General features: G+C 42.2%; 1 protein-coding gene across 2 annotated transcripts in view; it reads right to left on the bottom strand.

Annotated features, from left to right (window-relative positions):
* The window catches only part of LOC108233437 (nesprin-2), an 85,376-nt gene that overhangs the window by 61,805 nt on the left and 9,357 nt on the right, over positions 1-14,214 (bottom strand). For both annotated transcript variants that reach the window (XM_037981595.1, XM_037981596.1), the window contains exons 13-37: positions 14,066-14,178; positions 13,812-13,980; positions 13,576-13,672; positions 12,954-13,138; positions 12,715-12,867; positions 11,858-12,604; positions 11,587-11,721; positions 10,678-10,833; positions 10,411-10,562; positions 9,334-9,628; positions 8,204-8,313; positions 7,515-7,665; positions 6,585-7,423; positions 6,266-6,424; positions 6,039-6,189; positions 5,192-5,350; positions 4,956-5,123; positions 4,761-4,862; positions 4,140-4,343; positions 3,734-3,939; positions 3,523-3,630; positions 2,027-2,324; positions 1,150-1,314; positions 264-581; positions 45-172 (exon numbers count right to left, since the gene is read on the bottom strand). In XM_037981595.1, the coding sequence (XP_037837523.1) occupies positions 45-172; positions 264-581; positions 1,150-1,314; positions 2,027-2,324; positions 3,523-3,630; positions 3,734-3,939; positions 4,140-4,343; positions 4,761-4,862; positions 4,956-5,123; positions 5,192-5,350; positions 6,039-6,189; positions 6,266-6,424; positions 6,585-7,423; positions 7,515-7,665; positions 8,204-8,313; positions 9,334-9,628; positions 10,411-10,562; positions 10,678-10,833; positions 11,587-11,721; positions 11,858-12,604; positions 12,715-12,867; positions 12,954-13,138; positions 13,576-13,672; positions 13,812-13,980; positions 14,066-14,178 (5,468 nt within the window). The remainder of the gene's footprint in view (positions 1-44; positions 173-263; positions 582-1,149; positions 1,315-2,026; positions 2,325-3,522; positions 3,631-3,733; positions 3,940-4,139; positions 4,344-4,760; positions 4,863-4,955; positions 5,124-5,191; positions 5,351-6,038; positions 6,190-6,265; positions 6,425-6,584; positions 7,424-7,514; positions 7,666-8,203; positions 8,314-9,333; positions 9,629-10,410; positions 10,563-10,677; positions 10,834-11,586; positions 11,722-11,857; positions 12,605-12,714; positions 12,868-12,953; positions 13,139-13,575; positions 13,673-13,811; positions 13,981-14,065; positions 14,179-14,214) is intronic.

Raw genomic sequence — 14,214 nt, 5'->3', positions numbered from 1 at the left:
TTCTGCAGGATGCAACTTTTCTGGTTCTAAACGAGGCGATGTACCTGTCGAGGTCTTTACAAACTGCACCGACAGTTAAAATGTCATCTGCAGGAGGAGTTTCCTGCGTTTCCCTCGTCCGCTGCAGCTCATTAACTCTGGCAGCCACCTCTGTCATCCTTCGCTCACAGTCCTGAGAGACACAAAACGTCTGGGATTGAGAGAACTGTCAGCTCCATTTTTCCAGGGATATTGTGACATTTTTAAAGGATATTTAATGTTACCTGTACGATACACCCCCGCTGTGTCAGCTGCCGGAGATCTGACTCAACCTTGGGCAGATTCTCCACATTTTCAGCCAAGACTCTCAGTTCTGTCTGTGAAAGGGAGGCATCTACCCCAACTTTCTGAACTGTTTGGTTCCCAGTAAGCGGTGCCGCCTGTTGATGTTCTTTGATGCTGCTCTCCATCGCCCCCTTCTGGTTTTGGAGATCACTGAGCTGCTCAGTAATGCTGGCTCGGGCCTCAGCTGTGAGGGATTTCCTGTCCTCTCCAAGTTGTAAAACATCTTTTCCGACATCTGTTACATCTTCAAGTAAAGCCTAAAAAATGGAAAGAGTAAAAGATATTTGAATGAAACATGATGCAAAGTATAAATGTTTATTTAACTAAATGCTGGTTTCATTGAATGCTTCATTCAGAAGTTGGGTCTCTTTTGGTTTTTCTAATTTCTGTTTTTCAAAATATTTAACTTGAATCATGAATATTTTACCATTTAACTACATTAAGCTTGATTCATTCTCTCAAAAACATTGAATTTGTTGAAACTGCTTCAGTATACTTGCTCTGTTTTTGCCTTTCACCTACCATTTTGCTGCTTTTGGCTTCTGCATCTTTTAGCTTGTGCTCAGACGCCACAGACTCAAGAAACAGTTCTTTCATTTCAGGCTTTTACCTGATTTGTTTGCTGCTTTTAATTACTCTCTCTGGGATGTTTGTGCCTGTGAAAGGTGCTTACAAAGCTAGCGCTCTGCGTCTTTTACCTTTAACGGCTCAGTTAAAGCAAAGTCCTTCAGCAGGCAGGTTTGTATCCAAACAGAACGTGACGTGAAATGTAAGCGAGTCCGAACAGGATGCATTGGGTCACTTTATTTATTTTAAGAGGTTTACCTCCAGAGCTGCTCCATCCGTGCTCAGTCCACCCGACTCGTCTTTCTGCTCCTGACAAACTGACACCTCTTCCTGCAGGGTTGTCAAATTATGGTGGCAGTCCTGCAGCAGCTGGCCGAAGTGCTCCTCATTACTCAGACCTTCCTCGAGGCGGGAGTACGAACCCTGTGGATTTTTCAGCCACACCAAGCAACAGTCAGTGGACTTACACTGAAGTACATTTCCTCACCAAAATCATATCCCTTCACTGACCCCAGTTTATTATCGCTTGATGCTGAAAGGTGAAGGCAGACGATGATGTTTTTGTCCTCGTCTGTGTGTGTGTATGTGTGTCTGCTACCAAAATATCTGATATACCATTGTACGAGTTTTAATGAACCTTTCAGAAAGTAATCTCTGGACGTACGTCAGCCGATTCACTTTTGGAGTCAACCCAATTCAAGATGACCGCCACAGCTGATCCAACACAAAAATGGCCACATTTTATCCAATTTTACAAATATTGACCTTATTGTTCTCAACATAAGATAATTTCAGTTTAAAACTCTGGCATCAAAGGCAGCGGGTGATATGTATTCCTTCGAGGAATACATTGATTTTTTTAAGGAGAAATTAGGATTTACAAATTTATTGTTGCTTTGAATTTTACTGTACAAAACAGGTGAATTGTCCTGCTATTGGAAACTTCTTAAAGTTAAACACATGGATGTTTTATGAGTCAGTCACCTCCCTGTGGCTTTTATACAAATATGAAGAAAAAGTCAAACTAACCGTGATCCAAAGTACTGCAGTTAATTTTGACTAAGTTGATATTCATAATCCCAGTTAATCATGTACCAAAGAAATCTTTCAGTTCATAGACAAAATGTTTCCTTACTTGAGCACAGTGAAGTTTTTGCTCTACTGGAGTCCTGATCTCGCTGCGTTGGACAAGAGGAGGTTTAACGGTCTGCCTCGAATCTTCGGTCCACGACTGCGTGGATTCAAAGAAGGTCTGAAACTTCTCAGCATCCCGGCTCAGAGAGCGCCGCTCCTCCTCTGAGCTGCCTCGTGTCCCCGTGCGGAAGGTGCGGTATCGTTCCAGCAGTTTGCAGCTCTGCTCCAGGAGTGCCGCCTGCTGAAGGTTGCTGCTTCGCAGAGACGACACGAGCTGGGCGATGAGCTCCGTTCGCACGCTGCAGAACACAAAAAGAATCAATCACCTAAAGTTTGCTCAGACTTTTAAATGTCAACAGAGGGACAAAAATAAAGCTTTGTCACGTTAAGGTCCATATGGACAGGAAGGGGTTTAAAAAACAAACTAATAACAAAAACCCTGGTTTGTTACGGTATCTGAAAACAGAATAAACTGTACACATGAGTAGATACTGTTTGACTGCTACAGAGGCTCATCCATTTATACTTGCACTGTTTTTAGAGAAAATGATTGTGTACATCAAGGGTCTCCAATCCTGGTCCTGGAGGGCCACCATCCTGCATGTTTTCCTTGTTTCTCTGCTCCAACACACCTGATTCAGAGGTTAAATAACCTCTTCATGTTCTGCAGAAGCCTGTTAATCATCTATTAATTCAAATCAGGTGAGTTGGAGATGAGAAACATGTAAAACATGCAGGATGGAGGCCCTCCAGGACCAGGATTGGAGACCACCGGTGTACATGAATGAATATACATGAAGTCTAAGGATAAATCCATCAACATGGACTATTTTAGTAAATTATTCTACAAGCCCAATTCTAAAGAAGTTGGGACATTGTGCAAAAAGTAAATAAGAACTGAATTCAGTGATTTGTAAATATAAACTCATATTTCTTCACAAAGGAACATAGTAAATGTGAAATATTTAAACTATGAAATTGTGGTATTGTTTTGGGGACAAAAAAAAATTGAATTTTGTAACAGCTGCACATCTTAAAAAAGAAGGAACAGGATCATGTTTACTTCTGTAAACATCCCATCCTGAGGAGAGCAGCTGTCTGATGGAGGATTTTAGCTGTTTGACTTTCCTAGCTCTTTGTTGGATTTTTAATTTCAGGATTCATTAAATGCTTTCAGTCCATGAGATCAGCAATCAGACTTCGGGCTGCTGGAATCCATGCAGTATGAGGTTTAGCATTGTCTCTGAGAATATGTTGTTCTAAAATCTGTATATACTTCTCTGTATTGATGGCGCCTTTCCAGATGTGTAAGCTGCCCATGCCAGAGACACTAATGCACCCCCATACCATCAGAGAGGCAGGCTTTTTAAACTGTGTGCTGATAACAAACAGGATGGTCCCTCTTGTTTCCAAAAAATTTTTATTCACCTTTCTCTGTAATTATTAAAAAAAACGCCGCCATGACCATTTCCTGCCTTCACCTACAGAACAGTTTACCTTTGTTGAAGTGCTTCCTCTCTCAAGCATCCAAGATCCTCCCCCTTCAAAGCCTTTTCTTCAGCTGCATGAAGCCATCTTTCCAGGTGTTCTTTCTGTGTTTGCAGCCTGTAGCACACATACATCACGTTAAAGCAATACACTCCATGCACTGTGGTACATAAAAGAAAACTGGTTTAATTAAAATGTGCCTTTGAAAATGGCATGTTACCTGTGCAGATCCTGGATGTTTCTCTCAGTCTGCTGCTCCACCTCGGAGAAGAGCTGATGGGTACTTCGGACTTCCTCTTCCAGCTGAACCCCACCGACAGACAGACTCCGGAGACCCACTGCACCGGCTATAGAAGCCATAACGCCCGCATCCTCCATCAAACTCTGCGCCTGCTTGTCCTGGGAGCGGAGCTGCTGACGTAACTCCTGCAGAGAAAAAGGTGTTCCTCTCAGGGATGTTAAATCTATTCCATGTCAGCTTTTGTTACTTTAAACTCCACTGAGAAAAATGAAGCTTTAAAATATTACTCTGAACACGTTTTTCAATTTATACATTTTGCTTTCCTATCATGATTCACAAAAAAGAAATTTATCATTCATTTTTAGCCTAATTTTTATGCATTTACCTCAAGTTTTGCAGAAACTGTTGGAACATCTGGAGCAGTGAGAGCACCGAGGGAATCTTGAATCTTCTGGAGAGAGTTCAGGCACTCCGTTATCCTCCAAACAATCTGTGCATGAGTGGCCTCCATCTGCTTATAAACATCCTCGGACTCAGAAACGAGCTCCTTCAGCTGCTCCACTTTCTTTCTCATCTGGGTCTCCACCAGCTTGAAAACAACAAAATGAACAAGGAGATATCTAATAAGAAACTATAGCTACGTATGCTGCACGCATCTCTGATGAATGTGTGAAAAACCAGTCTGTGTCCACGAGTCATAAAAACCATTTCAGTTCTTTTTTTAATCTGGTAGTCTAGAATTTATTATTAGAATGATTTGCCATTTTCAAATTTCATCAACAAAGCTGTGATGGATCAACACAAGGGTGCAAAATATGCAGATATAAACAATTATTGTGTTACATATCGATTTTTAGATAAGATAAGATTTTTTTGAATTGCTGTAGCCAAAGTTTAAAGTAAACTTGGACAAAATCTCTGCCCTTACATATTCTACAGGTTTGTTTGTTTTTTTATTACAGCCTGAAACCAACATCCTGAACATGAAACTAACTCGGCGCTGTACCTGCAGCTCCAGAGGGGTCTCTGTGCTTTGAAGCAGTGACTGAATCTCAGCGGCTCGTCGGTGGAAATGTTCAGCTCTCTCCTCTTGGATGATAATTTCGTCCTGCAGGCCGTGTGAGGGGGGTTAAAATCACTCAGTGTTATAGCCAAGAGGAGTTCTGTGTTGCACAGAAGGTACGCAGGCGCTCGTTTGTACCTGCAGTGCCTTGAAGTCGCCCTCACTCTGAAAACACGGACTCTGAGCAAACAGGGCCAGTTTACTGTCGGCCCAGCTCTCCACTTCTGCCCCCAGCTGAAGCACTCCGTCCCATAACGTCACGCAAAGATGGAGGTTTTCATAGTGAGACTCTGTCCTTTCTGATAACTACAAAAAGCAGATATTAAACTACAATAAACGCTTCAGATACACAGCTAAACAGCATATAGACTTACATCCAGCCAGCGATCCATGAGAGCATCCGCTTCTCTCTCAAACGGAGTTTCTGTGCGTCTTGGTATCCGTCGCAGGACGGAGTGAATTTGCCTGCAGACGCTGCGGACCTCTTCTATATTGTCTCCAAGACCGTTTAGTTCTGATTTTGTTTCCTCAACCTTACAAAACAAGGAGAGAACACGCATTTTAAATCAAGACCTGATGCAGAAAAAAAAAAAATCCTATATTTACAAGTCATAATAAATTCACTGTATTCAATATTCTCACTGTTATTTTTTTAGAAACTCAAAATAATTCTGCTTACTATGTGCCATTTTATCCAATAACATCAAACATTCAGCGCATTTAGGAGACGTTTGCTATGACTTTTTAACTTTGAGTTTTTAAAATAATTAACTATTTAACGTAAATGCATTGGAGACCTTAATTTCTTTTAAACCATTTTTTTAACCTGCTTCAGCTTACTTGCTTTATTTTTGTCTTATGTTACTTTTAGCTGCTGCTTTGATCATTTTAGCTTGAAGTAGCTGCTCTGCCGCTTTTAGCTTTTAGCTGTAGATTTGCTTCTTTTAGCTACCATTCTGCTCTTTCAGCTACAGTTTAGTTAATTTTAGCTACAGCTTGTCTGATTTTTAGCTTTAGCTACCATTCCACTAATATAAGCATCTGTTTTGCTAACTTTAGCTTCTGTTCTGCTTGGTTTAAATATAACAATTTAGTTTCAGCACTCAGCATTCGTGCTTCATTTTCAGAAGAAATCCATTTTTTTCTAATTTTGTATTGGAACAAACTAAATAAACTCCAGTTGTCAGTGCTGGGATGATAAAGATGCTCGTGTTGATGCACCTTAGAGTGTAATCTCTGCAGGTAATCTTTGCCGATGTAGGAGGCTTGTTGGCTGATGGTGCTCTCGGCTCTCTGCAGGGTCCCGCTCAGCTCACTGCGCCGGCTCTGAAACTTCTTCAGCAGCTCCGTCAGGACAGAACACTGCTCCAGCCTGGGTGTAATCAGCACCACGTCAAAAACTATAAATGCATTTACCACGCTCAGCTGTGTAAAACACGTGTGCTTACCGTTTAGTTATGGCTTTTGTTGTTTCCTCCCAGAGATCCTGCACCTCTCTGGTCTGATTCTCTTCCAGGACCCCTGATTGGGAGGAGGCTTCACGTATGGACTGCACCTCAGAGACGAGGACTGAGAGAGGACTTTCCAACTCTGTCAAGACACGCATCCTGCAGGAGAAGTAAAGAAGAAATAAAAATAGCTGTTATGAGTTATGCATGTTCTAACCAGCTGAAATTTCTGTGTCTTAGGTTCTTGGGTCAGAAGATTGTTACGTAATATGTGTAATCTACTGAGGCTAATGCATTTCTACAGCCAGCTGAGTTGTACCTGTGTTGCAGAGCAGGCAGAGTGAGTTCCTGCAGTTCTAACTGCTCAGCTGCTTCCTTCGTCTCCTTCAGAGCTGCTAACAAAGCAGCTCTCCTCTGAACCAAACTCTCATTTTCATTTCTCTTTCTGTCAGTCTGGCTGCTCCTTCTTTGCATCTGATCTTCCTCAGACCACCATGTTTCAGTCTTGTGCACTTCCTCCCTTTGTGTCTTCTTTTTATTCTCCTCCTCCCTTTTCCTCCTTTTGGCCTCCAAACCTGACTTTTCTTCTGTGACACTTGGAGTGCGGCGCTCCCCACTCCGCACCTCTGAATCATTCCCAGTCTCTGTCTTCTGCGTCTCTGTAAGATTCATAACCTCGCTGCCTTGCATTTCCCCCCTTTCCTTTCCTTCTTCTGTCCGTTTTCCCGAGGCTGTTCCAAGCTTGGACACAGATTCCACCACTTCCTGGCATGTCACACTGGCTCCATCCATGTTCAGAGTCATCCCCACTGCCTTTAAACGACCGTCAACAACATGAGATTGTTTCATGGCAGGCTTCAACCTCTGCGTTGCTGTCTGCCAAGAATATCGTCCCTCCTCCCAGTTTGTTCCACTCTCATGCCTGCTGGGGTCCTGGTTTGCAAGCAGGGTTGGGATCTCGGCCTTGATATCTCTCAGAGTATCCAGGAAGCGATCCAGAGCCTGGGCAACTGACTGAACTTCATTCAGCAGCTGTCTGAGCTGCTCCAGATGTTGAATGCTGCTGTGGAGCGGCTGGCAGACGGAGGACCGGGACGTGGCTTTGGGTCTTTGTTCTGAAAGCTTCCTTATTTCGATTTTCAGAGTTTCATCCAACTCCTGGGAAAAACATCCAGATTTTAATGATAATTTGTACACATTTCATTCTTTATGCCATCACTAATTGTTTAAAAGCAGATATATGTTGTACCTTTAGGTCAGAAATCACAGCAGAGTCAGCCAAAGTTAAAGAAGAGACGTCCAAAGGCTGACTGATAATCTGGTTTAGTTTTTCTGTGAATATCGTCTTCTGATCTTCTTCAGACTCCATCAGGTCAGAGGTTTTCTCTGAAGATGACATTCTGCCCCATACATCAGAGAAGAAGTACAGTTTCTTCATTACGTTGTATTCATCACAGATTTATGACAATTAAAAAGTCTCACAGAGAACAAAACAGTTCATAAACTGTTCATATAACAGTATCTGTATATGTAACCATATTTTTAAACAAATAAAAGATGAGCTTTTAGCTTAATATCTATAAAACTGATGGAGTTACAGCCACTTTTGTGTTGACTTTAAATTAGCTGTGGTGGCCATCTTTGAATTGGGTTGACTCCAAAAGTTATTGAGTTGTAGATGTATATCCATTTATTACTGAGAGTTTCATTAAAATCTGTCCAGTGGTTCATGAGATAATCACTCCATAAACGCATGGTTCAGTTTAAGAGTCCTAAATAAAGGGTCACATTTGCATAACAGCAACTACTCTTTAAGTTAAAATGCAAAGAAATAAGTTTAATGCAGTCCAGACTTGATGTAAACATTTAAAATCTCTTATTTGCATTTTTCATAATACCTCCTTAAAGGCCAAACTGTGATAAGCCTTCCATCCAAACCTTGTGAGTGCGTCCTGTTCAGAGGGGTCCTCCTCCTCCTCCTCCTGTGGAGGGATGAAGGTCCATTCTGCTTCCTGTTTGCGCTCCACAGTGTCGCTCCTGACAACTGCCTGCAACACGAGAGAGTCGCATAGTAACAGATCAGTAAAGCAAAGATGGAGCCGTGAGCCGATCCAATTATCCGGGATTAGCGGCCTGCACAGTTCAGACACAGCCGACAAAACTGCTGAGTCATCTTCTGACTGAGCCGGCTGCTTTAAAGGCACAATGAACAAAGTAAAGAAGGTTTGTTTGGAGTAATAAACACATCCGGTCTGAACCTACAAAGTCGATTAAATGCATCTTTTAGTTCGAGACACATTTACTTTAATTGTTTTGTTGCAAAATCTCTTATATCCTGTTCCAAAGTTGCACAGGCAAAACATTCGAGCAAATTCACATACAGCATAGAATCAACAGTTTTCAAATACTTTTAGATCTCAACTATTAAATAAGCAGGTTGAGAGAATCTGTAGGCATAAGTGACAGAATTCAGATCAAATCTCCCTGATTCTGAAATGGCAAAAGTAAAAAAAATAAACTGCTAAAATAAACTGAGGAAGTGTAAATGAAGAGCTTTGTTTTGATAAGAAACAAGATAATGGACCACCAGAATAAATCCCAAACCACAAGACCCAAAACTGTCTGATCTGATGAACTAAGGGTTGATCTATTTGGCCATAAAGAGGAGCAGTGAATGTGACTAAAACAGGCACCGACCTCCACCTCATCAAACATAACGAGACGCACCATCTCCTGAATGAGCCGAATATTTAGAAACATGAGAGGCTAAAGCAGCACAAAATATACAGAAAACATTAGACTGCAAAAACAAAACAGGAGGACAAAAGTGTGAGTGCTGAGTAAACTTTAACACTATGATAACATCATTCTGTTGGGGGATGTTTTCCAACACCTGCTTGGACACTTCCATACTTTTTGTTTATAACTGAAAGCTAATAAATTAATTTTTAGGCTGAAGCAAAAGGTGTTCAGCTTTTCAAATATGGAAACCAGTGCTTATAGAATTAGAGCTCACAGATTACTAAACTACACAACAGAGCTGAAAGAAAAGGATGATTTCATCATACCTGTATGTGAGTTTGTGTTTGCTGGCTGCTCTCTGCGGCGTTCAGCAGCCGAGCTTTCAGCAGCTGCTCTGTGGCTTCAGGTGGAGGTTCTTTCTCCCACCCACAGCCTTCAGTCTGCAGGACGGGGTCCTCAGTCTCTGCTGGGACGTCCTGCAGGACGTGCACCGTCAGGACGCCTGGTTCTGTGCGGTCCATGCGGTCCATGCGGTCCATGCTTGGTTTCAGTGTGAGCTTCGGCTGTATTTCGGCTGATGTTTTAGGGGGATTCAGCGAGGCGTTCTCCTTGAGGCTCCTGCTGAGATAAGAGATGTTCATCAGGAGCAGTCAGAGCTACTGAGTCCAGCTGGCTTCCTAAAGAAAAACATGCTCATTTATAAATATTTTATTTATTTTAACATGAATTTGAGCAGCAGTTGTACTTTTGTTCAATTATATATAAAAAATTATTTATATTCTCCTAAAAGATCTGCTACAAAAGGACCCAAATGAAGAAAACAGACAAAAATTGTATTTCTTTTTTGCTTGTTTGTTTTAAAGAGCTAAAAGTTCTTAATAATAAGTAATAATAAAATGCAAAACCCATAATCCACAAGAAGCCAGAACATACAAACAAGAAGCTGTTAAAAAGCCTTTACACTGAAGGACTAATCAACTGAAGGAGGGTCAGGTGTGAACAATTAGCTACCTGAACCCTGACAGGAAGTAAAACAGACTGAGACTCTTCAAAATAAAACAGGAAGTAACGTTAACTGGAATGAAGAATAGCAAAACATGAACAAAAATATTAAAACACAGACATTAATGATATTAAAACCAAAACAGACTAAGGTAAACTAGAATATAAATATAGATTATGCCATCAGAAACTTTAAGATAAAGTTTTATCTGTCTACCCGTCATATTTAGAACTGATTGGTTAAAAACTATAATATATATGACCAAAAAATTATTCACTAATATGCACAAATCTAACCACAAACAATTCAAGATTCAAAACAATTGTGGTTTAGATTTTACTTTCAGCTCAGTTATGAATATAAAACCTTTGTTTCTGTTTAAAAACGATCATTAATTTACCCGTCAGGAAGGAGGGCTGTGTCCGCCGCTTGTGTTTCTTCTGTCTGCTGATTTGTTGCGAGGCTGGAGGATTTCCCTGCCGTCAGGGATTCACACAACTCCCTGAGGGAATCAAAACGCCCCTCGACGGACGAAGACCCCTGAGTGACGGCCTGGCAGGAGGAAGAGGAACGTCTGAGACACTGAGAACAGATATTTTGGATTTTTCCTCCAGAATCTGTGGCGTAGTTTCAGATGTTAGGCCCATGGTGAACTCGTGAAAAGTACCTGTTGCTGCTGCACAGAATCATGGTCAGTCTGGTCAGCAGCTTCATGGAGACGGTTAGTAAACATTTCACTTTGCAAAACAGAAAACGGCCGCTTTCCTTCTCTGCTGTTAGACTTCAAGCTGTGAACAAAGGCAGCCATTTCTCTGCGCACATCCTGAGTGTGACACAAACGAGCAGACTGTAAGGAGGCTGTTAGTTCTGGCAGTCTGAAGCAGTTCAAGCATTTAGGAAGAGCTAGAAAAATGACATTTTCTGTTAAAATGCAGAATGAATGCTGAACGCTGAAGGAGGTTACTGAAATTTGGTGGCTGAAGAAGCTGAAACTGACTTGTTAAAAGTAGCAAAACACTTTTGCTGCTTTAAAGGCTACTGAGAAAGATGAAAGAAGGTTAGCTAAAAGCTAAAAGCATCAAAAATTAACTAACAAAGGGTTAGTTAAAATTAACAAAAGCCTAGCTGGAAGCTAAAACTAGCAACAAGCTAGCTAAATGCAGCAAAAGGCTGGCTAAAAGTGGAAAAGGCTAACTAAAAGCTAAAGTAGCATCTGAAGGCAAAAACAGAGCAAACATGCTGAAGCAGATTTTTTAAAAAACAATGTTTTTGAAGGAATTAAAGTGATCTGAATGTATTTATATGGGAAAGATATTTGTAAATAAAGTTAATTATTTTGAAAAGGAAGAAAGTTACAAAAAACAAAGAAAGCACGTCTCCTGAATGAGCTGAATAAATGGTTAGAATAGCACAAAGTGTGCAGAAAACAGAAGAGAAAAGCAATGCAGACGCTGAATGAGCGTTTATACAGGCAACACAAAACATTAATAAAATTAATTTAAACTGATGACAAAAAACACATCAAAGCTCTATTATCAACACAAATGTTAGCTGGTGAGTCATTAGTCTTTTTTACCTCCCACTGCTTCCTGACTGAGTCAGAGAGAAGCATCAAGTCCTGGAGCTGGGGCCCCGAGCAGAACGCCCCGAAGCCTTCCACCGCACCCAGGAACTCTTCAAGCAAAGCGGGCTGCAGAACCTTCAGAGCTTTCTGCACAGAAACACAGAAAAAACATCCCAGACCCTTCAGAAAACGAGTCCTGGTCCTTAAAGTGAAATTGTAGAGGAGTTTAAAGGTCTGGATGAACACATACACAAACTGGCCGCGTCTCTACTCTTTAATATACCTGTTTCTTCTTGACTTGGGACTCGGTCATCTCTCTGGGGCTAAATAAGTTCACGGCCTGCTGGATGCGTCCCTGCAAAAGAACCCTGGCCTTCTCCAGCCTGCTCCTCGCCATCGACTGGGCTTTTGACAGAACTTCACTGCGGACCACGACCGGCGGCTGTGCAGCTGTAGAACCCTGTGGAGCGTTTGGTCGGGCTCCTGCTCTGGACTTGTGCTCGATGTTTTGACCGTTTGGTGGAGATGGACTCTTCGTTCCCTCTGTGGCTGAACTCGCTGCAGGTTTGGACACATCTCGACGCTTCGTTCCCTCTGTAGCTGAATTCACTGCAGTTTTGGACACATCTGGACGCTTTGATCCCTCTGTGACTGAACTCGCTGCAGGTCTGGACACATCTGGACTCTTTGTTCCCTCTGTGGCTGAACTCTCTACAGGTTTGGACACATCCAGACTCTCTGAACCCTTCAGAGTTGATCCAGCAGCGGTCGGTGTTTTAGCAGGTTGATTATTCTGACTGAAACTCGAAGCTTGAGTTCGAAGTTCAGAAAACGGCTCAGACTCAGCTCCGTCTGATGTTTGAGCCACAAACTGAACGAGACGAACCCGTTCCCTGAAAGGCTGGGACATTATTTTTATAGCGGCATGAAATCCAACATCTTTTCCATCCTCTGAGTCTGTACGCTGCTTTTCTCCTGAATCCGCTATCTGAAGACAGGAAGGACCGGCTCTGGCCTCTGATGGTGCTTCCTAAGAAAGAAAACCTTCAGTGACATCTGACCTCATTTGTGCACATGTGTACTTTAATCTCAAAACTTTATGTTAGTAAATAATATAAGAATAAATGCATGCATACTTACAAACACCATCTTCTTCATGCATTCAGCCCACTGCAGGTTGACTCTGCTGAGCTGCTCGCTCAGACTGAGGCTCGTTGGAGTTTCTGTCGTTTCAATAAGAAAGTTCCCCGCCTCGTTTAACTGAGCATGACAGGAGGTCCACTCACTCATACCCTACAACATTCAAACACACACAAAAAAGCATCTATAGCCTCCTTCCTGCATAATTAATGAGAGGTCTCTGACCAGGCTGAGGTTACCGGTGTCTCCTCAGCAGAAGGCTGCGTCAGCCTCGCCTGCAGGGAACCGAGCCTCTTGTTGTACAGCTTCCACGCAGACTCCACTCTCTCCATCGCCCCTTTAGCGTTGGTCACTTCCTGTCCGATCAGCTCCGTTTCCCTTTCTGCTTCCTTCACCTGACGAGTCACGCGCTGAAAATCTTCACCTGGGAAACAGAAAGGGAGTTCCTCTCAGGAACGAAGGTAAAATGGGTTTTGCCCCTTTTTTTGTTGCAAAACACCTCATTAACCAGAGGATGGATTTTAATAACAAGCAAACATTTTATCTGCATTTTCAACTGGATCATATTTGGAAGATGGCCGCCATAGCTAAGTGAAAAAAGCAAACAGAAAAATGGGGATAACTGTATGGGTTTGAGCTACATGCTGATGTGTTATTAGCTGGGAATCATTCCCAAATCAAGCATTAACTGATTACACAAAACTTGTCTTTAAATCTTTGCCAATAACTACTGGAGTCAACTCTGTCTGTTAGCAAAATATCTCATGAACCAGATGGTGCTACAACTCTGTCCTGCGGTGGGCGATATGCATTCCTTCCAGTGATGCCAGGCCTTTGACATCGGATAAGTTTGGCTCATACCTGGAGGAGCTCTGCTGGTGTAGGAGTTCATCCTCTCCTTCAGGTTTTGAAGAGCATCCATCAGAATCAGGAGGACGCCTTGATGTTCAACGGTTTCCTGGGCAACCAGTCAATAAACAAATTATTTATTCAACGACCCACTGGCTCTAATTGGTCAGAACATTTTCACAACAGGGTCACGTTTAATTGAAACTCAGCGCGAAGGAGTTGGCTGATGTATTTGGATAAAGACTCACGTGCCAGTCCTGCAGAAGAGCGTGGATGGCCTCCTGAGACCCGTAGGGAGGCATCCAGGACTGGACTTTAGCTCTGATGCTCCTCAGGAGGTCCAGAACAGTGAGACGAGACTCCTGGTATTCCAACTCGATCAGTTCATGATTGGACATGACTCGAACGTCAGTTAACCTGATTTCAGATAAACAAAGAGGAAACGTCTGTTATCGGGCTGGTAGAGTTTATTACTAACGTCTTTTATAGTTGTCTCACACACCGATTCTTTATCTCCTGGAGCTTTTCATGAGGGACTGATGGGTTCCCTGAATCATCCATGCTGTGGTACGTATCAGAGATCGTGACGTAGTGGTTCATTTCCTTCAATAAGGTCTGGAATAATGATAATATAAGTTTTAAGAACAAATA

This window comes from Kryptolebias marmoratus, linkage group LG19 (assembly GCF_001649575.2).
Source record: "Kryptolebias marmoratus isolate JLee-2015 linkage group LG19, ASM164957v2, whole genome shotgun sequence".
In the NCBI taxonomy this organism is placed as follows: Eukaryota; Metazoa; Chordata; class Actinopteri; order Cyprinodontiformes; family Rivulidae; genus Kryptolebias; species Kryptolebias marmoratus.
Note: the sequence above shows the minus strand (reverse complement) of the source record. Positions and strands in the feature narration are given on the sequence as shown.